Genomic DNA, 27,472 nt, shown 5'->3' with positions numbered 1-27,472 from the left:
ATTCTGGAAAAGCCAAAACTATAAACTGTAAAAGGATCAGTAGTTAGCAGGGGGTGGGGGTGGGGGTATGAATAGGTAGAGCACACAGGATTTTTAGGGCAGTGAAAATACTCTTTATGATACTATAATGATGGATACATGTCATTATACATTGTTCAAACTCATAGACTGTACAATACCAAGGGTGAATTGTAATATAAATTGTGGACTTTGGGTGATTATGATGTGTCAATGCAGGTTCATCAGTTGTAACAAATGTACCACTCTGGTGTAGGATATTGATGATGGGGGAGGCTATGTATGTGTAGGGGCAGGCGGTATATAGGAAATCTCTGTACTTAATTCTTAATTTTATTGTGAACCTAAAACTGTTCCAAAAAATAAAGTCTTAAAAAATGTTAAGAGGATAGATCTCATGTTATGTATTATTTTATTTTATTTATTTATTTTTCCCCCCCAAAGCCCCAGTAGATAGTTGTATGTCATAGTTGCACATCCTTCTAGTTGCTGTACGTGGGACGCGGCCTCAGCATGGCTGGAGAAGCGGTGCGTCGGTGCGCGCCCGGGATCTGAACCTGGGCCGCCAGCAGCGGAGCGCGCGCACTTAACCACTAAGCCACGGGGCCGGCCCTGTATTTTTTTTTAAACACAAAAAATATATGTATATCCAGAATTTGACACTTCTCACTGCTGCCACCCTGACCCAAGGCACCACCACCTACTCCCTAGATTACTGTAATATTCTCTAAACAGGTCTCCTTGCTCCCACCCTGTCCCCTACAGTTCATTTTCCATTAAGCAGCCAGAGTGGTTCTTCACCTCCCTTGAAGCACAATCCAAAGTTCTTCCTACAGCCTACAAGACCCTTTGTGATGTGGCCCACTGATATCTCTCTCACTCCATCTCCTACCTTCCTCACTCACCTGTTGTGGTCCAGCTGCACTGGCTTCTTTGCTGTTCCTAGAAACACCACGTATGCTCCCACTAGAGGGCCTCTGTACTTGCTGTTCCTGCTGCATGGTATTCTCTTCCTCAAGATATATCCCACTCATCTCCAAGACACTGAAGGAGAGAAATGAAACATAAATTGATAAACAAACAAATATACCAGGGTGAAAATTAAGGTAACAAAGAATAAAGCAGGTTAAATAGACAGAGAAGGCATGGGTACAATTTAATGTGGCTTACTCTCACTCACTTTGGATCTCCTCTCAAATGTCAAATCACCACAGAGACTTTCCCTGAGTATCCTACACTAAATTGCATCTATGCATTCTCTATGCACTTAACCTGCTCGTTCTTTGTCATAATATTTTCACACAGATTGTTTATTGGTTTGTGTTTTCTTCCTCCCCTCCACACGCATGATCATAAATACCATAAGAGCAAGAGTAGTGCCTGGGACAGAGTAGGCACTCAGTAAATATTTAATGTTAAATGAACAAAGTCCTATACTAGCTATCTATAGACTCGTAACAAACTACCCCAAAGCTTTGTAGCTTAAAACAACAACCATTTTGGGGCCGGCCCCGTGGTGTAGTGGTTAAGTGTGCGCTCTCCGCTGCTGGCAGCCTGGGTTTGGATCCCGGGTGCGCACCACGCACCACTTGTCAGGCCATGCTGTGGTGGCATCCCATATAAAGTAGAGGAAGATGGGCATGCATGTTAGCTCAGGGCCAGTCTTCCTCAGCAAAAAGAGGAGGATTGGCATGGATGTTAGCTCAGGGCTGATCTTCCTTACACACACACACACAAAAAAAACAATAATAAAAAAAAAAACCACCACCATTTTATTATATCTAATGACTTTGTGGATCAGAAAATCAGTCAGGGCTTGGCTGAGTGGATTCTTCCATTTTAGGTATTATTGAGAGAGGTTATTCAGTGATATCAGCTGGTGGATGCACTTGGTAGAGGGTCCAAGAAGGCTTCGCCTACATGTCTGGTACTTTGGAGGGGATAGCTGCAAGGATGGGCACAGCTGGGACCAGTCTAGAGCACCTACACATAATTTCTTTACCACGGCAGTCTCAGAATAGTCAGACATCTTACATGGTGGTTCAGGGTTCCAAGAACACATGTTCCAGCAAAAAGAGTGGCAACTGCATGGCCTTTTATAACTCAACCTTGGAAGTCATAGAAGATCAATTCTACCATGCTCTACTTGGTTGAAGCAGTCATAAGCCCATCCATATTCAAGGGAAGGGGAGAGAGATCCCATCTTTTAATAAGAGGAGTGTTGAAGAATTTGCAGCCATATTTCAGATTGCTACAACCCCATACCTCACAGTACAGAGCTTTGGGCCTACTAGGTATTCAGGAAATTTTGGTTGACTCAAAATGGAATTATAAAATGAGATTTTCAACTAAGGTACTATAACTAGAAGAGAGAACAGTTTGGTTCTTTAATACAGGGGTTTATAAAAAGTAATTAATTTTAAATGGTCTACATAATTTCAAAACCAAAAAACTAAACATCAAACTCAAAACAGACCATCTATGAGGGGCTCACCAATAGACTGGACATAGCTGAGGAAAGAATCAGTGAGCTTGAGGATATGTCAGTACAAATTTCCCAAACTGAAATGCAAAGAGAAGGAAGAATGAAAAAAAAATGGGACAGAACATCCAAGAATTGTAGGATAATTACAAAGGGTGTAACATACAAGTAATGGGAATACCAGAAGGAGGAGAAAGAGAGAAAGGAGCAGAAGGAATATTTGAAGTAATAATGGCTAAGAATTTTCCAAAGTTAACAACATATACCACCAAACTACAGATCCAGGAAGCTCAGAGAACACCAAGTAGGATAATTACCCAAAAAATCTACACCTAGGAATATCACAAAAATCCTTAAAGTGTATGCACCTAACAACAGAGCATTGAAATACACAGGCAAAAAGTGATAGAACTGCAAGGAGAAATAGATAAAGCCACTATTATAGTTGAATATTCAGTCACCTCTGTCGGTGACTAACATATCCAGCAGGTAAAAAGCAGCAAGGATATAGCTCAACTGAATAGCACCATTAAATTGGATCTAATCGACATTTATAAGATACTTCATCCAACAACGGCAAAATACACATGGTCACATGGAATGTTTGCTAAGACAAACCACATTCTGGGCCATAAAACACACCTCAACAAAGTTACAAGAACAGAAGTCATAGAAAGTATGTTCTCAGACCACAACAGAATTAAACTGAGATCAATAACAGAAATATAGCTAGGAAATCTCAAAATATTTGGAGATTAAACAACACACTCCTAAACACATGGGTAAAAGAGGAAGTCTCAGAAGAAATTTAAAAATATTTTGAACTGAATGAAAATGAAAATACAACTTATCAAAATTTGTGGGATGCAGTGAAAGCAGTGCTTACAGGGAAATTTATAGCACTGAATGCACACATTAGAAAAGAAGAAAGCTCTAAAAGTCAATAATCTAAGCTCCCACCTTAGGAAACTAGAAAAGAGAAGAGCAAATTAAATTCAAAGTGAGCAGAAGAAAAGAAGTAATAAAATTTAGAGCAGAAATCAATGAAATTGAAAATAGGCAAACAATAAAGAAAATCAAAAGACAAAAAGCTGGTTCTTTGGGGAAAAACCCAACAAAATGGATAAACCTCTAGCCAGGTTTATTAGTCTGCTCAGGTTGCCATAACAAAATATCACAAATTGGGTGATTTAGACAACAAAAATCTATTTTTTGCAATTCTAGAGGCAGGGAAGTCCAAGATCAAGGTGTCAGCTGATTTGGTTCCTAGTGAGACTTGCAGATGGCCACCTCTCACTGTGTCCTCACATGGCAGAGAAAGAAAGCTCTGGTGTCTCTTCCTCTTCTTTTAAGAGATCAGCCCTATTGGATAACGGCTTCACCCTTATGATCTCATTTAATCTTTATCATCTCCTCACAGGCAACTCATTTAAAGCTCAGGGTCCTCTTCCAAGTTCACTGGTTGTTGGCAGAATTCAGGTCCTCGTGGCTATAGGACTGAGGTCCTCAGCTCCCACAGGGCACATACCATCGTCTGCCACGTGGCCTTCGTCACAAGATGGCAAGTTTGCTTCTTCAGGTGAACAGGAGAGTATCTCAGCTGCTTTGAATCTGATTTCAGTAAGTGCCCAGTCCCTTTTAAAGGTTGATATGTTTAGGTCTGGCCCACCCCGAACAATTCCTTTTTGATTACCTCAAAGTCAACTGATTTGGGGACTTTCATTATGTTTGCAAAATTCTTCATCTCTGTCACGTAACATAGCCTAATCACAGAAAGGAAATCCTTCAAACTCACAGTCCTGCCCGCACGCAAAGTGAGGGGATTATACAGAGTGTACATCAGGGGGCAGGAACCTCAGGGGCCATCTCAGAATTCTGCCCACCAGTGTATACAATTAATCCTGATGAAACTAATGATGTCAGATTAATTTTCCTAAATCAAGTTACTCACCATACCACTCTTCTCTTAAAATAACCTTCAATAGTTCTGGAAAACACAGAGAAGGAACTTTAAATTCTTTACCCTGATATTCAAGGTCTTTCTCAAACATGACTCAGGCAACATTTTAAACCTTTACTCCAACAAGCCCTGCTCAATGAGCCCTTAGTCACACGCTTTGCTCTGCCCTCCCATGCCCTTTGTGTTCTCTGTATCTGCATTCCTTCTTGCACTCTTCCTTCAGACCTCATTCACCCCTTTCCCTGCTCCTTCTTATTCAAGCCTTTACAGCCTTCAAGATGCTGCATCAACACCGGGATAAAACCTTTCCTGACCCTTTTGACTCACACTGAGGTTATCTTCATTTGAATTTGTCCTCAAGTACTGTGGTGGATTGCAAAAAGCAACCGTAATCTTCTCATTCCTGTGCGCAATCATTTGCAATGTGACTTTGCCACTCATCCCATCAAGAGGTGGATTATATTTTTTCACCTCTTGACTCTAGGCTGGGTCCTGTGACTTTCTTTAACGAATGGGACATGAGCAAACCTGACACAAGCAGACATTTTAAAGTATTTGTGCACTGGGGCTTGCCCTCTTGCTGTGCTGGGAACCCTGCTACCACCACCAGGTGACTGAGGTTGGACTACTCTACTGGACGATGAGGGACACCTGGCCAAATAATTCTTGTAGCCCCAAATGACACTGGGCCAACCACCTGGCACCTAAAAAATAATAAATGTCTGGTGTTTTAGGTCATGGAGCTTTGTACCAATGTTTGCAGCAAACTACTCTTTAAGAATGAGATTCAAGGTCCTCCTTTTTAACAACATTGCTTTTACTCAGCTTCATTCTAGTATCTTCCTTGTGAGAAATGTTAATTATAGCTTGCAATGAAGGAACTGTGCAGGAAGCACAAGCTGGTCTTCAATTATCTGGAAATATCCATGGGAGTGGGTCATGAACCTTCTCAAAGATGCTTGGCTTTTAAACAGAGAAGCAATCCATATGTCCATCAACAGATGAATGGATAAACAAAATGTGGTATATCCATACACTGGAATATTATTTAGCCTAAAAAGGAATGAAGTTCTGATACCTGCTACAACATGGATGAATCTTGAAAATGTTATGTGAATTGAAATAGACCAAAAGGACAAATATAGAAGGAGGACAAAAAAGTTTTGGAAATAGGTAGTGGTGATGGTTGTACAATATCATGAACATAATTAACGTCACTAAATTGTACACTTAAAAATGGAAAATTTTATGTTATATACATTTTAACACAGCATTTAAATATTAATAACATAATATGCCAAAAACTCTTGAATTATACACTTTAAATGGGTGGATTGTATGGTACGTGAATTATATCTCAATAAAGCTGTTAAAAAGTTTTTTTAAATAAAACAAACAAAAAACAAGAGAAAACAGCACCAAAAGTCACCCTTGATTTCACTTTTCTCCTCAGATGGAAACTACGCTGCATACCGCACATCTATTTCCCCTTCACTGCCAGGAAGCTTAAGACCAAGTTTTATGTTCAAGGTCAGCAACTCAGCTGGCACATAGATGTGCTCAAACATAGTATCTATCATCATTCTCATCAAATCAGAGGTTCTGCTTTCCTGTTCAGATCCTTCTATGTGTCTTCCTTTGTCCCATCTCTCGATCTTTGTTAACTAAAATTCATTCAAGTGACTTTTCTCCAGGCCCCCAACAGACCCTAAAGTAAACTGAGATAATGAACGTTTGAGGTCATAGTATTAGCTCTGTAAATATGACACTACAGTCTCAGATGAATAATTAACCCTCAGAGCAAGGAGAAGAGCTCATGCTAAAGAGGAAATAAGAGAATGCAGCACCTCAAAAGCGGTGAGGATGTCAGCAGGTTAACCAGGATCATTTAAACCACCTTCAACCTATTCCTGGGTAGTACTTTTTTTTTTTTTTAAATGTTTATTTATTTATTTTTTCCCCCATAGCCCCAGTAGATAGCTGTATGTCATAGATGCAAATCCTTCTAGTTGCTGTACGTGGGACACGGCCTCAGCACGGCCCGAGAAGCGGTGCGTCAGTGTGCGCCTGGGATCCGAACCTGGGCCGCCAGCAGCGGAGTGCGCGCACTTAACCGCTAAGCCACAGGGCCGGCCCCTGGGTAGTACTTTTACCACAGAAAATCAATGGGCTCAAATTTGGTAACAGACAGAAAACAACCATTGCTGACTGACCTTTCATTCTGGGACCATTCCATTAGGACAAACTATTCAAAAATTCCCCAAATGCCCATATTTTCTAACAAATTTTGGAAAACTATATCCCAAAATTCTGAGGAACTTGGCTTTAAGATCATAGGAAAAAGTCAGTCATATAGGAGAAGGAGAGATAGAACATTCTTAATTCTATACACATACCCAACTTTTTTCATCTCAGAAAAAGCCTGAGTCCTGGGTAAGTACGCTAGTCCCCCAGTTAATCCACCAAACTACTTACTTGTCCAATGAATTGCTATAAAAAGAAGCCTACAAATACGAAACCCAAAACAGATACATTCTATCTCTAGTAATAAAGTTTCTGATGATGTAGTATATAATATCTGTACCTCTTTGACGAGAGAAGTATTCTTACTAGAAAAATCCATTGTGGGGCCAGCCCGGTGGCGCAAGCGGTTAAGTGCGTGGGCTCTGCTGCGGCGGCCCGGGGTTCGCTGGTTTGGATCCCGGGCGTGCACTGACGCACCACTTGTCAAGGCATGCTGTGGCGGCGTCCCATATAAAGTGGAGGAAGATGGCCATGGATGTTAGCCCAGGGCCAGTCTTCCTCAGCAAAAAGAGGAGGATTGGCAGATGTTAGCTCAGGGCCGATCTTCCTCACACACACACAAAAAAATCCATTTGGCTTGCCACTCTAATAAATCAAATTTCCCAATGACAGGAACCATGTTGGTTCTTCCATCCACAGTACAAGTACTTTGTACTTGGATGTGCTATTAATAAATATTTCTTGAACATCACTTTAAAGTCAATCAGACTATAAATTAAAATTTTCACCATAAGTAGATAATGAATGGTAAGAGGCAATACATTAAAGGTGCAACGCTGCTCTAAAAGAGAACATATCCCCTCATATACAAGGATGCCCACTTGGCTTTTCACTGTTGCTGGGACTGTTGGAAAGAAAGAGTGATGGCATCACAGTGTAACAGAAAATTCTAGTGGTGGCATGTGGGTTGGGGAGGCAGGCTGTATGGAAGGTCTGCCCCAACGGCCTCCGTGTCATTCCTATGCCCCTAGCCTTGATTTCCTCATTTTTAAAAGGCGAGATCTACCTTAGTTTATTACGTAGGTTCCTTCCACTCCTAAAAGAGATTTGATGCTATTAGAGTTATTTTTCATTGCAGAATTGGTTTTCAACAGTTTCCATGTTTTCTACACAATTCCACCTAGTACCTCAAATCAATAATAAAAAATTATACATGAGCTTTCATGAGTTGGATATTATAATAAGTGCTCAAAATGTATAACACTGATGTTGTTCCTATTTAACATTAAAGATTCCAGCGTCCTCATATTTACATTCAGAAAAGGAAAGCTGGCTTAGATATACACTTAGAAGAACTTATTAACTCATATTTAATCGTATGACAAAAATGACACCATGGCAAGGGATATTAGGATTAAGCAAATTAATTAGATACAAAGTTCCTAGCCTCTAAAGCTGAATTCCTAGTAAGTTTAACCGTTTGTCACCTTCTGTGTTACCACAACTTCAAAATGATTTGTTTTCTTAAAAGGCTGGAGGGTAGGGGTGGGGGGAATGACTTATGAATTAACCAGGGATTGTTTGGATATAATTATAAACTGCAAATCACCATGATTTCAATGATATTCAGACTTTTAAAGCTATTTTATAAAAAAAGAAAAGAAAGCAAATTAGACCTTTGCTAAGAGATTATTTATGAGTAAGGAACTTATACATTCATGACTGAGTGTTCAACAATACATTCCCAGTGGAATGATCTCTAAAAATGTCTATAATTAAAAACAGAATAGTAAAAAATAATTCAATGGCTTACTCTCTTGTTGGTGAGTTAGTGGAGGATTCCTTTTTTGAATCAGGAGAGCTTAGAGTTTGCAAAATACAATTATGTTTTTCGGTGGATAGGGCACCTCTTTCTTGCTCAGAGTGGATTAATTTTAAGGCCTCTATTCCATCTTCTCCCTCCATCTTGTCACTGGGATTTGGCTGTGGTTCTGGACTCTCTAAAATCAGACCATCTTCACTTACGGCAACTGTGAGGTCACTGCTGCTGCTCAGACTTTCCTCTTCCTGCTGTTGCTGCATTTTCCTGAAGGGCTTCTGTGCCTCGGGGTCCCCGTGAGGAGGATGATCTGTAAGAGGGGATACGAAGAGACTACTGATCACTAAGTGCAGGGAGAAGCGAGGTAAGACGTTCCACCTCACGGAGTGGGATTATTCATCAGTTAAAACATGTAGAAACAATCCATGATTAAGTACAGTATTTAAAAACTCATTAAAAATATTTTATTAAATATATTAAAAATATAACAATGAGTTTAAAAATCAGAGAATTCGCTTGTAAGAATATTTCCACATACATATTTAAGAATTCATTAGAATGGAATTTGTTGGCAAAGTCACCACTGTACTTTGTTTTTTGACAAAAGATAAAATTAGAGAGTACACTTTGTTCTTACATAAGACCACTACCACCCAGAAAAACTAAATACCAACAAAAATCAGCAAACAATCTCAGCCTCTCACCCCACCTGAGAAACCTTCCTGAGCAGAATGCTTCTCTTGAGAACACTTCCTTTCAGATGCACAGTATTCTGAGACGGATATCGGAGCGACTGGTAGTCTGGCACTGTCTTCCTTGACTTCAATATGTTCCCGTGTCAGTATTTCTCCCTCTGATGCCCCTGATCTGCTGGAACTGTCACACTTTAAATCAGTGGTTCTGCTCCCTGGACGTAATCTTCCCCGTAACAGGGAATGGAGTTCAGCAGACTTTCTGCTTTCAGATAAATTACTCTTGCCGTGACGTGAGTTGCTTCCTATCTCCAAGCAATGAGTCTGTTCCTCCTCAGACAATGGGCTGGCTGTGACTGGCATTTTCTCATCAATCTGAAGAGATGTCCTTCCATCTATTTTGTCAGACTTATTTAAGCACTGTGTGCCACTATTAGTGCAGACTACATAGCTGTCTGTCACATCACTGCTCTGGGCTGTCTGTTGCTGTGAACATGGGTCAGGAATTGTTCTGAAGTTCTTCGTGGGTTGGGGAGATTTCTGCTCTGTACTAACATCTCCAGCGCTTGAGATGGCTGACATTTGGCGGCCCATAAAGATTGTTGCTGGTTGATACAATCCTCTTGACACAGCTGTCCCCAAGTTAATCCCTGCCTGCATTGCAACCTGCAGCACCAAAAGAGACGTGAGTTAAATGTATTGTGTATGAACAATTAGGTTGTTTAGGTTGTTTTCAGAAATGAAATGAGGTAAAGGAAGCATGCCCATTGAAATCAACAGCTACCATGTTTATAAAACTCATGGCTTCCTACAAAATGAATGAGCAAAAACCTGGTATAGTCCATACTCTTTAATTTTAAAAACAGTGTTGGTTCACAAAGCAAATATTGTCAAGGAACTATGGAATCTATATTTTTCAAAAAGAAATGCATACATTGCACAACTATGTGAATGTACTTAACGCGACTGAATTGTACACTTAAATGTGGTTAAAATGGTAAATTTTATGTTATGTATATTTTACCACAAGCAAAAAAAAAAAGCTGTGAGTTCTAGCCACTTTCCTCAGAGATGCTCAGATTTGATGGAGCTAGGAAGGTACCTGATGGCAAAAAAAAAAAGGGAGAGGGAGAGAGAGAGATGCATACAAAGGACTACCAGAGGTTTCAAAACTCTATTTCTGGTATTATGTGTAATATAAAAAACCCTCCAGGGGCCGGCCCGGTGGCGCAAGCGGTTAAGTGCGCGCGCTCCGCTGCGGCGGCCCGGGGTTTGCTGGTTCGGATCCCGGGCACGCACCGAAGTACTGCTTGGTAAGCCATGCTGTGGCGGCGTCCCATATAAAGTGGAGGAAGATGGGCACCGATGTTAGCCCAGGGCCGTCTTCCTCAGCAAAAAAAGAGGAGGATTGGCGGATGTTAGCTCAGGACTGATCTCCTCACAAAAAAAAAAAAAAAAAAAAAAAAAAAAAAACAAAAACCCTCCAATAATCACATTCAAGATTGCATTATAATATTCTGCATATGTGCAAACAGCCATAATTTCTAGTCAACCTCAAATAACAACAGTTTTTCCTGAACATCTTCAAATAATTTTAAATACATTTAAAGCAATTTAAATTTACTGGCATGTCTATCAGGAGAATGAACATTTTCTCTTCCTTGAAAAGAGAGAGGGGAGGGGAGAGGTGGAAAAAGAAACAGAAGCAATTGGTTCAGTGGCTTGATCAAGGACGCGCAGTGGGAAGCAGAACTGGAAGTAACAACCCTGAAGCCTTGAGGAATTTAAGTGCTTTTCTTCCAAAGAGACCAAAGCATCTCCACATATACAGTAGCATTTAGTTCACAGAGCCCTACAGAACAGATGGGGAGACGTATTTGCACCCCTTTTCTGCATATGGAAAAACTGAGGCCCAAATGTTCAGACAGAAAATGCCATAAACACAGCTGAAACAGAATCAGGTGTTGCTTCTCTTCAAATATACCGTCTCTTCTACTCCAAAAAATAAAAGAAACAACTTTGATGTTAAAAACAAATGAACAGAGATGTCAGAGAAAATGGTAGAATAAGAACCTCTCAAAATTCTTAAATTCCTTAAAAGGAAAAGCTGGTTAACAAGATGTCCATAGGGGGCTTTGAAAAGCTCCAACACACTCCTGGAAATCCAGATGGCTACCTGCACGCTCAGGCCTTGGGCATGCTCAGGAAAAGTCCTGAGAAGGGCCTAAGCTCTCACCTCAGGCTTACCCTGAGGCTCTGTGCAAGCACTTAGTAAAGGTCAAGGTGGAATTGTAAACTGCCTGGATGAGGGCTGAAGGTGTGCCCGAAGACACACTCAAAGCCCCTTGGCAAAGACTGTGAAACTTACTGGTTTTAGGCATTTCAAAAAACTCTGTCTAATCATTAGCTGATCACTAATAAGTGAATAGAACCTTCAGTGACCACACATGACAAAAAAATACTTTACATAATTAGTCTAGAAAGTCAGTAAACAAACAGCAACAACAAACTCTGAGAGGAAGAGAATCAGATGTTCAGAGTTGTCATATTTTATTATTTTCAAATGTCCAAATTTTAACAGAAAATTATGAGACATGAAAAAAAACAAGACAATAAAGCCCATACACAGGAAAAAAAAAAAAAGCAGTCAAAAGAAACTATCCCTGAGGAAGCCCAGATGTTGGACTTACTAGAAAAAGGCTTTAAATTAGCTATTTTAAATACGTTCAAAGAACTAAGGGAAATCATGTCTAAAAAAATAAAGGAAAGTATGAGAACAATGTCCAAAAAGAGATTATCAATAAAGAGATAGAAATTATTAAAAAAAAAAAAAAAGAACCAAATAGAAATTCTGCAGTTGAAAAGTACAATCACCAGAATAAAAAATTCACTAGAAGGGTTCAGCAGCAGATATAAATAGGCAGAAGAAAGTATCAACAAACTTGAATATAAGTCAATGGAGATTATCAGACTGAGGAAAAGAAAGAAAAAAGAATGAAGGAAAATGAACAGAGAGAGATCTGTGGGACACCATCAAGCATACCAGCATAGGCACAATGAAAGTCCCAGAAGGAGAAGAGAAAGAAAAAGGTACAGAAAGAAATTCTGAAGAAATAATGGCAAAAACTTCCCAAATTTGACGAAAAACATTAATCTACACTTCAAAGAAACTCAACAAAGTCCAAGTATGATAAACTCAGAGATCCTTACCTAGATACATCATAATCAAACTATTGAAAGCCAAAGAAAAAGAGAGAATCTTGAAAGTGAAAACAGAGGAGTGACTCCTCATATATAAGGGATCCTCAATAAGATTAGCAGTTGATGTCTCATCAGAAACCATGGAAGCCAGCAGGCAGTAGGATAACATACTCAAAGTGCTGAAAGAAAAAGACTGTCAATCAAGAATTCTATATCTACCAAAACTTTCCTTCAAAAATGAAGGAGAAATTGATGTATCCCTTGCTAAACAAAAACAGAGAAAATTTGTCATTACCATACCCGCCCTACAAGAAATACTACAGGGAATCCCTCAGGCTGAAATGAAAGGACACTACACAGTAACTCACATTCATAGTAAGAAATAAATAGCACTAGTAAGGGTAACTACATTGGGAAATATAAAACAAAGCATAAATATATTTTTTGTTTGTAACTCTTCTTCTTCTCCTATATAATTTAAAAGACAAGTGCATCAAGCAGTAATTATAAATCTATGTTGATGAGTAGCATATAAGATATAAAGATATAGTTTGTATTACAATAACATCACAAGGGAGCGGGAAAAGAATGGAGCTATATAGGAGCAAAGTTTTTGTATGCTATTTAAATTAAATTGGTATTAATCCAAACTAGATTATTATAAGCTAAGATATTAATTATGACAGTAGGGTACCCACAGCAAAATAAATGACAGAGATTTAAAATGGTATCCTAGAAAATATATATTTAGTGCAAAAGAAGGCAGCATGGAGGATTAAAGGAACAAAAAAAGATATATAGAAAACAAAGAGCAAAATGGCAAATGCAAATCCTACTTTTTCGATAATGACATTAAGTTTAAATGGAATAAATACTACCATTAAGGTAAGAGACTGGTAGAATGGATAAAAAACATGATCCAACTATATGCTGTCTAAAGAGACTCATTTTAGATTCAAAGACACAAAGAGGTTCCAAGCAAAGAGAAAGAAAAGGGTATATGAACAAAGCTTCATGGAAAAAATATACTATGCAAACAGTAACCAAAAGAAAGCTAGAGTGGCTATATTAATATCAGACAAAATAGACTTTAAGACACAAAATTGTTACTTGAGACAAAGGACATTTTATAATGATAAAAGGATCAGTTTATGACAAATTTATAACAATGAGAAACAGATATCTATACCTATATCTATATATCTACACATATCTTAACAACAAAGCCCTAAAATACCTGAAGCGAAAACTGAGAGAATTAAAAGGAGAAATAGACAATTCAACAATAGTAGTTGGAGACTTCAATACCCCACATTCAATAATGGATAGAACAACTGGATAGAAGATCAATAAGGAAACAGAGGTCTTGAACAACTATAAACCAATGAGACCCAATAGACATATACAGAAGACTCAACCCACCCAACAGCAGAATACATATTCTTCTCAACTGCACATGGAACATTCTATATGTTAGGCCATAAGTGAAGTCTCAATAAATTTAAAGGGATTGAAAGTATGAACTCTGCTGACAATAGAATGAAATTAGAAATCAATAAAGGAAGGAAATTTGGCAAATTCAAAAATATGTGGGAATTTGAAAACACACTCTTAAATAATTAATGGGTCAAAGAAAAAATCACAAGGGAAATTAGAAGATAGTTTGAGATGAATGAAAAGGAAAACACAACATACCAAAACCTATCAGAAGCAGTGCTTAGACTAGGGAAATTCATAGCTGTATGTGTCTATATCAAAAAAGAAGAAAGAACTCAAATCAGTAACCTAAACTTCCATGTTAAGAAATTAGAAAAAGAAGAGCAAATTAAATCCAAAGCAAGCAGAAGGAAGAAAATTATAAAGATTAGGGCAGAAATAAATGAATTAGAGAAGAGAAAAGCAATACAGAAAATCAACAAAACCAAAAGCTGATTCTTTGAAAAGATCAACAAATTGAGATACCTTTAGCTAGACTGACCAAAAAAAAAAAAAAAAAATAGAGAGAAGATTTAAATTACTAAGTAAATCAGAAATGAAAATGGGTACTATGTTACCTACCTTACAGATATAAAAAAGATTATAAAGGCATACTAAAAATAATTGTATGCCAACAAATTAGATAACCTAGATGAATTGGACAAACTCTTAGATGGACACACACTAACAAAACCTACTCAAGAAGAAATAGAAAATCTAAATAGGCTTATAACAAGTTAAGCAATTGAATTAGTAATCAAAAAACTTCCCCTAAAGAAAAGTCCAGGACCGAAGGCTTCACTGGTGAATTCTACCAGACATTTAAAGAATAATTAACACTAATCCTTCATCAACTCTTCCAAAAACAGGTGAGGAAGAAATACTTCTCAACTCATTCTATGAGGCCAGTCCCTAACACTGAAACTAGACAAAGATGTCACAAGAAAAGAAAATTACAGACCAATATTTCTTATGAATACAGATGTAAAAATTTTCAATAAAATACTAGCAAACCAAATTCAGCAACATATAAAAGGGATTATACACCATGATCAAGGAGGATTTATCCTAGCAATGCAAAGTCGGTTCAACATATGACAATCAAGTAATGTAATATACCATATTAATAGAATAAAAGACAATCCCTCTGAATAATTATCTCCATAGACAGAAAAAGCATTTGACAAAATCCAACGTGTTCATGATAAGAAAAAAACACTCAACAAACTAGGAATAGAAGGGAACTCCCTCAACTTGATAAAATGCATCTAAGAAAAACCCACAGCTAACATCATAGTCAACAGTGAAAGACTGAAAGCTCTCTCCCTATGATTCAGATTAACACAAGAATGTCTGCTCTCATCACTTCTATTTAACACTGTACTGCAGATTCTAGCCAGGAAGTATGACAAGAAAAAGAAACGAAAGGCATCTAAACTGCAAAAGAAAAAGTAGTCACGTGCTGAATAATGATGTTTCAGTCAATGACACACTGCACATATGACGGTAGTTCCAAAAGACTAGTACCATATAGCCTAGGTGTGTAGTAGGCTATACCATCTAGATTTGTGTAAGTACACTCTATGATGTTTGCACAACAGTGAAATTGCCTAACAATGCATTCCTCAAAACATATCCAAATCATTAAGTGATGCATCACTGTAAATCTATCTCTATTTGAAGATAACGTGATCTTATATAAAGGACTCCACAAGGAACAAACAGAGCTAATAAACAAGTTCTGCAAGGTTGTAAGATACAAGATCAATATATAAATAGAAATAATGTACTTCTATACATTAGCAATAAACAATCTGAAATTGACATCAGAAAACAATTCCATTTACAATAGCATCAAAAAGAATAAAATACAACAGAATAAATTTAACAAAGAAGTGCAAGACAAATACACTGAAAACTATAAAACATTGAAGAAAGAAATTAAAGAAGACATAAACAAATGGAAACACATTCTGTGTACAAGCAATGTAAGACTTAATGTTGATAAGACAACAATACTCCTAAACTGATTTACAGATTCAAAGCAATCTCTATCAAAATCCCAGCTGGCATTTTTTCAGAAATTGACAAGCTGATACTAAAATTCATATGGAAATACAAGGGACCTAGAATAGCCAAAAAAATCTTCCACAGAAGTGCAAAGTTGGACTTTGCAAGTGGAGGACTCACACTTCCCAATTTCAAAACTTACTACAAAACTAGAGTAATTCTAGTCTGTACTGGCATAAGGACAGACATACAGATGAATGAAACAGAACTGAGAGTCCAGAAATAAATCCATGCATCTAAGTCAACTGATTTTTAAGACATCATCTTTTTAGAGCAATTTTAGGTTCAAGGCTAGAAGGGGCTGGAATTGGTTATTTCCTTTTCTCCACATAGAAGCCTAGGGCCTTCTGGAGTTGGGTATTTCCCTTTCCCTAGATCAGTTAGGCTCTGGTTAAATAGCTTCTCCTGAGGGCAGATACTGCTAAGAACAGAATGCTCTAGTGCATTTCAAAAATGGTTCCTTTTCCCCATTCCTCTACCTGAATTATGAGGGAATTTTTCTCTGATGTTCACTGTGAGGACCTGTAAACTCACAGAAGAGGGGAGTCTCCCTATGACTAGTCCCCCTGGAGTTTTTAATCTCTTGAACCTATTTACACTGAGCCTCCAGCAATTTGTCAGTTACAGTTGAGGTTTCTCTCCCTCAGCACTGGTTATTGTAGAGGTTTCAGCTCTGTTCTGGTAAGTTGTGTTTTCTCTATGCACCTGGTGGTCCCTCCAATTTTAGGAGTAGTGGACTGCCCTATGATCTCACTTCTCTGACAGACTGAAGAAGAGTTGCTGATTTTTTGGTTTGTTTGTGTTTTTACTTGTTAGGATGGAGTGGTGACTTCTAAGTTTCTTACTTGTTGGACTGGCAAAGAGACTATATTGCAATTTTAACAGCTGCATATTATCCTGTTCTATAGATGCACCATAATTTATTTAACCAGTCTCATTTTGATGGACCTTGGTTTGTTTCCCACCATCTACCACTGCAAACCATGCTGCAACAATATCCTTGAGTGTATGTCTATCTGCAAACGTGACAATACTAGTGGGACAGCTTCCTAGAAATAAAATTGTTGGGTCAAGATTGCCTTAGAGGATATTGCAATTTCACCATCCAAAGAGGCCATTACGTCATTCCTAAGAGTTTTCCATTATACCATATGGTTTAATTATCAAAATTATATTAATCAACATTCTGATTTATCAATATGAACAGTATTTGTGATGCAATGTGTCTTCTATTCCTTTTGTAATTGAAAAGCTGATATAATAACAAAGACAAATTTTAAAACAGGCAAAAATCACCTATTACCAGTACCCTAATGTAACAACTACTTTCATTTTTCCTGTTCTCAAAATAAGTTATTTATAAAGATGGCTCCAAGTGATGTGCTACTGTGGTTGAGCTTCAGCTGGCTGCACGTGAGGACTCAGAGTAGGTACACAATAGCGGTCATTTAGTGAAGACCTGAGGCAAATCAGTGACCAGACTTGTGAGTTTGGAAGGCCTTTGATATTTCACTTTCAAGACCCATTTAGGGAGTGTTGATGAACCAATACCAGAGAAATTACTAACCCAGCTCAGGGAGTACACAGCAGTCCCTCCCTCTTTGTTGGTCTGTTAAAGGCCAAGACATAAAGCAAAGGTGTAGGCCTGTCTCAGAGATGAGAAAGCCACCTGGGAGGGCCAAAGGAAGTGCCTTGAGTTACTCCTTGCAACCAGTAGTTCTCAAACTCCTCTGACCCACTAAGAGAGGCAGAAGACTCCAGGCCCATTTCCACTGGACAAAGAATGCAGAGAGCCAAGAAGCGGAGAGAAACAACAAGAGTCTAAATGGTAACCTGTGCGATCAACAAAAGTAGCACAAAACCATGATTTAACTTACAGTAAACGCTTCCGTAACCACAGGAACTGAAAACAATGACCAATTCAAAAAAGCACTGTTAACAGTGGGTACTTCCTAAAAACAGGAGAAGTTACAATTCTCTGTGATAGCAAGTAGTTATTAAGTGCCATTTTGCCAAGAATTCCAGACTTTTTAGAATATGGAACTCTGAGTCCTCAACAAACTCTAGTAATACACTAATTAATGAGAACATTATATTTTAGTGGCATGTAATATATCAGGGGTTATAAAAAGATTACCCTTAATTATGCATAAAAATCAGTCTGGTGCATTATTTCCCCATAAGGATCAAAGGAGGCAACTTGTATTTGAGGATCTGCTGAGACCCAATAGGAATAAATAGAAAATTATTTAGGAGACTCAATAGGGAAAAAAGTTCTACTTTTTTGGAGGGGGAGAAGGGTAACTTTTTATTTTGATATAACTTCAAACTTACAGAAAAGTTGCAAGAATCATACAAGAAACTTCCCTAATACTCTTTAGCTGGATTTAACAATTGTTTATGTTTTGCCCCATTTGTTTTATCATTCTCTCTCCCTCTACATACATGCATGTGAGTATGTTTATATATATGCATACTATTTTTTCCATTTGAAGGTAAGTTACAGACATCTTCCCTCTCTCCCCCTAAACAGTTCAGTATGTATTTCCAAATGTCCACAGGGACATTCTCGTTCATGAGCAGAGTTCAATGATTAAAATCAGGAAATTTTACATTGATACAATCTTATTTTTCATTCCACAGTCCACATTCAGATTTTGTCAATTGGCCCAATAATCTCCTTTGTAGCCAACTTTTTTCCAGGTTCAGGATCCAATCTAGGGTCATGTCTCTTAAATTTCTTTTAATCTGGAACAGCTCCTCAGTCTGTCTTTGTCATTCTTGACCTTGACATCTTTTTAAGAATATAGGCTGGCTACTTTGTAGACTGTCTCTCAATATGTGTTTGACTGATGTTTCCTCATGGTTACATTCTGGTTATGCATTTTTGGCAGGAAGACCACAGAAGTGTGTTTCTAGTTTTCAAGTGACAGGAATAATACTTTCATAAAGTAAGTTTTTTTTTTTCTTTTGTGAGGAAGATGGGCCCTGAGTTAACGTCTGCCAATCCTCCTCTTTTTGCTGAGGAAGACTGGCCCTGGGCTAACGTCCATGCCCATCCTCCTCCACTTTATATGGGACGCTGCCACAGCACGGCTTGAGAAGCTGTGCGTTGGTGCGCGCCGGGGGTCCGAACCAGCGAACCCCGGGCCACTGCAGCGGAGCGCGCGCACTTAACCGCTTGTGCCACCGGGCCAGCCCTGATAAACTAAGTTTATTGGGAGGGAAATTAACTTCCAATCTTTCTCCTATCACACAAAATAGTTAGAAATATTCCCTTAAAAACTTGGCTTAAAAAAACAAACAAGACTGACAACAATGTAATATCATTTTATACCCATTACATTAAATTTTTTAAAATTAAAACTATAACACTCAATCCTGGACTGGGTCCTGGAACAGCAAAGAGGCATTAATAGAAAAACTGGTGAAATCTGAATAAAGTCTGGAGTTTAGTCAATAGTGATGTACCTATGTTGGTTTCTTAGATTTGACAAGTGTGGCACTATAATGTAACAGGTTAATAATGGCGGACACTGAGTAAGGGATTCAAGGGAAATCTTGATATTATCTTTGCAGCTTTTCTGCAAACCTAAAATTATTCTAGAATGAAAAGTTCACTTAAAAAATTATAACCCCCAGTATTGATGAATGATAGGTAAAACAGAAGCTCTTGCATTCTTGGTAGCAGAATAAACAGGCAGAATCCTCTTGGAAAAGAGTCAGACATTAAGGGTCCTAAATATCCTTGTTGCCTTTGATTCTATAATTCTACATGGAAACATTGTAAGGAAATAAACCTAACAGAAAAAAAAAGCTACGTGGACAAACAAGTTCATTTGCAGCATTACTTATAATCATGAAAAGTTGGAAGCGACCTATATGACAACAAAATAGGCAAGATTAGGAAGTCATAAAAATGAGGCAAATGAAGACTATGTCACATCAAGGGAAATGCTTAAATATGGTAAATGAAAAAAAAATTATATATTCAGTATGCTTATACCTATGTAAAGATCAATCTAAACACAGGAAAAAGAAATTACCCAAAATCTGTTTGTACAGGATTATGCCAGGAAAATGAACATTGTCTTCTTGGCTTTTTTTTTTCCAATTTAACAAATTTAACTTAATTTAAACTGTTAAAAACAGTTTTATTGAGACATAATTCACAGATCATACAATTCATCTTTTTAAACTATATAGTTTAGCAGTTTTTTAGTTTATTCACAAAGCTGTGCCACTATTACCACAATCAATTTTAGAACATTTTCATCATTCCAGAAAGAAACTCCATACCCTTTAGCAATCACTCCCCATCCTCCCCAACCTCCAGCCCTAGCAACCACTTACCTTCTGTCTCTAAAGATTTGCCTCTTCTGGACATTTCATATCAATAAAATTATACAATAGGTGTAAGAGGTGGTCTTTTTGGAGTGGCTTTTTTCTTTTTCTTTTTTTTTTGGTGAGGAAGATCGGCCCTGAGCTAACATCTGTTGCCAATCTTCCTCTTTTTGCTGAGGAAGATTAGCCCTGAGTTAACATCTGTCCCCATCTTCCTCTGTTTTGTATATGGGATGCCACCATAGCATGGCTTGATGAGCAGTGCGTAGGTCTGTGCCTGGGATCCAAACCTGCAAACCCGGCGCCGCCAAAGCAGAGCACGTGTACTTAAGCGCTACACCACTGGGCCAGCCCCTGACTGGCTTTTTTCACTCAGCATAACGTTTTCAAGGTTTATCCATGCTGTAGCAGTTATAAGTACTTCCGTTTAATGGCCAAATAATATTCCATTGCATGGATATACCACATTTTGTTTCTCCATTTATCAGATGATGGACATTTGAGTTGTTTCCACTTTTTGGCTGTTATGAATACTGCTGCTTTGAAATTTGCACATAAGATTTTGTGTGCATGTTTTTACCTCTCTTGAGTATATACCTAGGTGTGGAGTTGCTGGGTCATATGGTAACTATGTTGAACATTCTGAGAAACTGCCAAACTGTTTTCCAAAGGGGCTGTACCATTTTACATTCCCACCAGCAATACTTTAAACTTTTATAACAAAAAATGTACAAGAAATCTGCAAAAATTAACTCCTGCTCACCATAAGGTAATGCTACATTTGAACGGGCTCAACATTTGCAAAGTAAAATATTGGCTCTAGTGAAATACAAGCTGGGCTTTTGCAGGTTGGCAGATTTCCCACTTGCCGAGAACAGGCACAAAGACAGGTGTCTCTTTTCTTTTTTAAAATAGTCTGTCAGTTTGTTTGCGTAGCAACAGGAAATAGGGTGGTCTTGAATCTTAAAATTCTGAACATAATTATGTGTCTTCTCAAAGCAGTTTCTGAACCAGGGAAGCTGAAGAGAGAATGTCGCGTTTCACATTATTGTTGACACTAGAATAATATTAGGAATTGACAGGTTTTTGAGAGACAGATGTTATTGCCGAAAGAAGGACCGTGTATCAGAATTTAAGGATCTGACATAATGATCAACTTTTTTACGCCTTCCTATTACTTTCTGTAGTTGAGTGCTTGAGGTAAATCTATAATCAAAGATTTTAGTTCAGTTCTTCCTTTTCCTGTCACAGTTACCTATCTGCAATTTCTTAAAAAATATTGAGAGTTGGGGAAAGTGATAGCAAAGCAAACAAACACAACTGAAAATACTTATTAAGGAACAGAAGGTAACTTCTTCAATCAGGCATTCCTCTTTGCTGGAGGAAAAGAGGGGACATATATAAAGAGATATCAGCAAGTTTAGAATTATTGTAATGATGTCTCGGTTAATAATTACTAACCGGAATTTTCAAAGCAAGAGGATCCTGACCACTACTGTACTTTGAAAAAATATTTGTTATACTTCGTTTTACAATATGCTGAGGAAATTTTAATTTTTTCTTAATATATTTTTTTCCCCAGACAAGGGAATTGGGAAGCATCAAGGTGAATGTAGAATGGAAACAGAGCTGTCAGACTAAATTTTCAGCTTTTCACACAGTATAATTATCACTTTTTAGTTTCCACATAAACAAGTCCTTAAATTACATTAAGAAGATTTCAAAAATATCCCTTAATAAAAACACATATAACAATCCTGAAGGAATTATTTTACTTTACCATGTGTTATAAACTGAATTGTGCTGGCCCCAAATTCTTATGTTGAAGCTCCAATCCCCAATGTGACAGGGCCTTTAGGGAGGTAATTAAGGTTAAATGAGGTCATAAGGGTGGAGCCCTAATCTGATAGGACTGGTGTCCTTAGAAGAGGAAGAGACAGCAGAGATCGCTCTCTCTCCACACACAGGCACAGAGGAGAGGCCATATGAGGACACAGAGGAGGGTGGCCACATGCAACACAAGGAGAGAGGCCTCACCAGAAACCAACCCTGCTGGCACCGTGCTCTTGGACTTCCAGCCTCCAGAAGAGGGAGAAAATACATTTCTGTTGTTTAAGCCACTCAGTTTGTAGTATTTTGTTATGGCAGCCTGACACAACTAAGACACCACACCAATGTGATTTGTAACTGTTCTTTCCTTTTTGCCACTGTGATAGATTATAGACACAACCAAATTTTCTCAACTGAGGCCACAAAGAGATGTCTCTGGCCATTAAATCCAATAGTCATTGGAACTACCTAAATTTTAAAATGGATCCATTAAATTTAGGCTTCAAAGGATGTATTCTAAGTTAATTTCTAGGATAAATCACTATAAAATCAATATATTACAAGTTGTTACCACCAGGGGGCTTTACCTCCCATTTCTTTAATTCATAGCTAGCCTCTCTATCCCCAGAGCTGGCCTCTCCACTATCCTAGATCAGCGGCAAGAAGCCAGGACCAAAGTATGGCTAACCTAGTGGAGAACAAAGATGGTGATGATGGTGACAGTGGTAAGACTGGTGGTGACAAGATCAGTGAACATTTGTCAAGCACTTACCAGATGTCAAGCAGATATCTATTACCTTTTTTAATCTTCAAAACAATCATTATTATTATCCCCACTCTTACAAGATTTAGCAAGGTTCAACAATTTGCTCTCTGTCACAGGATTCAAACCCAGACACAAGCACTCCAGTGCCCATTTCTTATGCTACAATTCTCAAAACTGAATCATTTAAACTCAAATTGTGTTACTGAACCATAGCTTTTTTGAAAAAATAAATAAAAATCCCTAATAATGAATCTGAAGTCTATGTCTAATTTCTTACTAAATACAACCAGTACAAAACCAGATCTACTAAAATAGACTCTAAATGGAACTTGTACCTGATAAATAAAACCAAGTCCCTGTAGGGTAAATGGGAAGAGTAGAAAAGCAGACAGAAGCTTCAGGAGAAATTCAGCATTCCTAAATTGTACCAGTAGGTGATTTTCAAAAAATGATGGAACATTTTTTGTTCAACATTTTCCCCAATACCTCTAGGCCAAAGCAACTGCCTTCATCAAAACAATACAAGTTAAGTCTTGGTTTCAAGTAAAGAACAGAAGCTTAACAAGTGTCTGAGAATATCAAGGCAACTGCTCATTCTTTTATAATACAGTTTAATATGCCCTGTATCTGCTCGGAAATTCCCAAATAGGGTGACTCAGGATATAACTATGTCTCTTAGAGTTCCCTGTTCACTAAAGAATTACCACAGAGAGACAGAACACCAACTCCATTTTCTAATTCTGAGAGACCTGAGTAAAGATAAAAGCAACTCATACTCTACCACAATTAAAAAAGCAATCTCATCCACAGGCAGGCTCCTTTTTCCTAAACTGGATTAACCACCTGTCCATTCCTTCCTCATATATTGAATTTTTTTTTCACTATATTAACATTATTAAATTAACTAGAGCTTCTATTCCTAGAGCATAGATTACCAAAAGTTGGATCGCTGGGATAAAGTATATATGGCTATTAACTGTGATGGTTATTGCTAGATTCCTTTCCAAAAAAGTTCTAGGCACTAACATTTTTTTTCAGACTATATGAAGCAGGCTGTCCTTTTCTACTAATACAGTATTTCATAGACTATAAGTACACAAAGTTTGGAAAGTCTTCTAAAGAACAAGAAATCAATATTTGTTCTCCTGTGGAGGCTTCTGTAATCCCTTGTACTATCAAAAGGAGAAAAGAAACTGTTACTCACAAAATTTATCTGCCTCGTGCAAAATAGACTTATGTTTCCTTTTCCCATTCTCGTTCACTTTTCCTCTCTTCCCCATCACTCCACTGTAAGATGTGCACCTATATGTATGAACACAGCTTTCTCACTTGTAAGAGCCTTGACACCTAACACACTTGTCCCATAATTTCACCACAGAGAAGGCGAAAGGAACGATAGTTGGGTAGCCAAACATTTCCACAAAAGGTAAGACTTTATTGTTATTTTCTTTCTTGACTACGAGAGAAGCTAAATCCCTTAAAGAAAGGCTCCCTCTCATCATTTTCCTAAGTGAAATCTTTCTTCCAGTAACTGAAAAGTGAGTAGATATACTTATTAATTAAGGCTCTGAACCAGTCTGCTGAGGTTTGCTCTTCTACCGACCAGTTGTGTGACCTGGGAACAAGTTACCTAACTTCTTTGGCCTCTGTTTCTTAATCTGTAAAATGGGTACAAAAATAGTTCTTACTTTGTAAGGTTGTTGCAATGAGAGTGTGTATATGTTTATGTTTGTGTGTATATTTATAAATATTTATATACACACATATATAAAGACCTTAGTACCTGAAACACAGTAAGACCAATGTAAGTGTTAGCTGTAAATCTGAGCCACATTCCCCACTACCCACCTGGAAGGCACCCCTAAAAGGAAGCAGGATGTGGAGAGTTCAAACTTCATTTGCCCTCTAACTCCATGTGAAATGGGAGGCATGCACACCTGGCTCAAAGAGAACAGCTGTCTCCTCTCCCTCTTTGAAGTCAGGGGGCCATTCTCACTCACCAGGTGTAGCAGGGGAAGGGGCCCTGGGCCCTGCCCCACGGGAGCTCATGGTCTAGCGAGCCTGGAGAGAAGAGCAGTTACTACCCTCTCCTGAAAACAGGCCTGCAGATCTAGTTTTAGGGCCAGGACTTGAAAAACTGTTTGTGTATTCAGTTTAATTTCTAATTGTTTTCTGAATAGAAACACACATGAATTAAAAGCTATTAAGATAAAAGAGGTCCAGCTGAACACAGAGAGACTACCTTTCGACTTGTCATCGCTCTGGGTCAAATGAAGTCACATCTTTGAGGATGGCAGAGCTGAGGGGTCACCATCCCCATGAAGGCACAATGGCTTGGTATTAGAAACCTGGGCAACCGCTCAGAGCCCCACATTAGGGAGATTCTTGTGCACTGTGTATAACTGAGCAGTGATTCAAGGGGACTGTTGGTGAAGGAAGCACTGTGGGCTAGCAAGGATAAGAAACTGAGGCTTATACAGACAACTTTAAGTAAGAACCCAACTCCTTCACCCCCTTCCCCTACTGTTCTTTCCTGTAGCGAGTATGACAGGGCCAGGCCCATATCCCTGGGGCCCTCACCACCCCAGTACATGCCCACAGTGTCCTCCTACAAGCACCCATGCCTCCTGGCCGGAGCACTTCCCTCGCTGCTGTGCAGCTGCCAGAAGTGGAGCCAGGCACAACACTCAGTCAGTGACAGACGGGAGGGGAAGGGTAAACGCCTCCCTTTCCCACCCCCGTGTGCAATAACTCTGAGGCATGTTCTACAGTCTTCCAAGGTTCCGTAAGGGGACTGAGCTCCAGCTGCTCACAGAAGTAACCTACTCAGTCACACTCTTTATCGGCCCTGTCACTTTCCTCGCTCCTCTATCTGGGATTTTTGGGACCACCTCCTACATAAACTACTTATACTCAAATCCTTGTCTCAGGATCTGCTTCCCGGCAATTCCAACCTAAGTCATTTCCTCTTTAAATATGGGCACTTCAGGATAGTCTTATGACTCCTTTCCCCTTGCCAGGATGTTTATTTTAACCAGGTGTCCCCTCCAGAACACGGGTCACTTCACCCCTTGGAGATAAGCCTGGGCTCTACAGTGGCTGCCTTGGTCTTATGAATACTACTCAGATCCTGGGAGCTGCAGGCTGTCCTCTCAGGATGGAACTCTTCCCACCGTGTAACGCTGGGGTGTCTTTGTCTGGTGCCTCTCCTGCCGTGGGGCTTCTTCCGCTCACAGCTCCACCACCTCTCCTGACATGGCTCAAATCCACAGCCAAAGCCACTGCACACTAGGCACACATCTGTCTTCTTGCTTGAAGTTTTCTTCAGTGGAGCTTGAAGGTATTTCTTCTCTCCAAAAAAGCCAACTCAAATGGATGCTCCTTTTATTGGAAATGTGAGCAGTTTAGAGATGGGCACTCTGCTTTTCATGGCTCACCTGATTCAGCTGGAATATTACAGCACTAAGGGAGACCATTTCACTAGCTCCCAGAGTTAGATAAAAATGCAGAATCTAAATAAATAATTGAAATATTTCACATGATGTAGCTAGGATGTTTTTATCTGATCAGGAATTCCTCCCAACTTTTGAAGAGCCTTTCACCCATGCTCACTTATAAGGCAGTGCAGCAAGATGGCTAACAGTATGGCTGCTGAGGCCAAATGGTCAGGGTTTGATTTTTGCCTCTGCCTAGCTGTACAGTCTTAGACAAGTTAACTTACCCCTCTGAGGCTCCCTATAAAATGAGGATAACAACAGTATCTACCTCCAGGATTGCTGAGAAGATTAAACGAGTGGGCCCTCAATTCAGTGACTGGCATCCTTATAAGAAGAGATGAGGACACAGAGACATGGAGGGAAGAAGATCATGTGAAAGACATAGGCAGAGATTGGAGATCTGCTCCCACAAGACAGGGAAGCAGGAACCATCAGGAGCTGGAAGAGGTGAGGGAGGATTCTCTGCTGTTGGTAAACTGTAGGCCTCTCCCTTTGTTCTCACTCAAACCATAAAACCTAACAGTACCTTGTCTTAAAAATTCTGATTATCATGTGGCTTATCATATGGCTGTCCTGAAGATCATGGACCATGCCCGATGCCATCATTTAAATTTCTCAGGTCCACAGTTATTACCCCTGAACTCCTTCATTTTTCATTGTAACTCACTGAAATCATAGTCTCCATCTAAGAATCAGTAAGGAATAATTTTAAATGTATGGGAGAGAAAACCCAGCTAAATTTAACTTAAAATAATTTAACAATGTAAGAAAAAGGAAGAAAAGAGTCGATGAGGGAAGAAATCAGCTCTTGGTAACGAGACTTGAGGAGTAGATTGTGTCCAGGCACAGAGATGCAGCATACAAATGAGGGGGCAGGTCTTGTCCTGACCGTCCCTGATGCCCACCCCTCCTCTGCTCTCCTCCCAGGTGGCCTCAAACCCTGTCAGCAGCTCCTGCACTGTGACCTCGCTCAGCTCCACTCCCCAGAACTCCAGGTCTGGCAGGTAAGAACCCCGTGTACACCCGGCTCCTCCTCCTGTCCCATAAAGGGTCCTGTGCCTGGATCCTGCTGG

The 27,472-nt window shown here is 39.0% G+C and overlaps 1 protein-coding gene and 1 long non-coding RNA gene across 2 annotated transcripts in view; one reads left to right on the top strand and one right to left on the bottom strand.

Annotated features, from left to right (window-relative positions):
• Positions 1-10,017, bottom strand: part of LOC131402699 (centrosomal protein kizuna-like) — a 67,182-nt gene extending 57,165 nt beyond the window's left edge. The window contains exons 1-3 of the mRNA XM_058537294.1: positions 10,000-10,017; positions 9,233-9,881; positions 8,518-8,833 (exon numbers count right to left, since the gene is read on the bottom strand). Of these exons, the coding sequence (XP_058393277.1) occupies positions 8,518-8,833; positions 9,233-9,881; positions 10,000-10,017 (983 nt within the window). The remainder of the gene's footprint in view (positions 1-8,517; positions 8,834-9,232; positions 9,882-9,999) is intronic.
• A 7,347-nt stretch (positions 10,018-17,364) lies between these two features.
• Positions 17,365-26,774, top strand: LOC131402692 (uncharacterized). Its single transcript, XR_009218901.1, has 3 exons — positions 17,365-17,446; positions 24,281-24,328; positions 26,674-26,774. It is a non-coding gene; the product is annotated as an uncharacterized LOC131402692 (long non-coding RNA).
• The last annotated feature ends 698 nt before the right edge of the window (positions 26,775-27,472 follow it).

The sequence above is a fragment of the Diceros bicornis genome, unplaced genomic scaffold (genome assembly GCF_020826845.1).
Source record: "Diceros bicornis minor isolate mBicDic1 unplaced genomic scaffold, mDicBic1.mat.cur scaffold_230_ctg1, whole genome shotgun sequence".
Taxonomy (NCBI): Eukaryota; Metazoa; Chordata; class Mammalia; order Perissodactyla; family Rhinocerotidae; genus Diceros; species Diceros bicornis.
The sequence above is the reverse complement of the archived record's forward strand: the minus strand, read 5'-3'. Positions and strand labels throughout refer to the sequence as shown.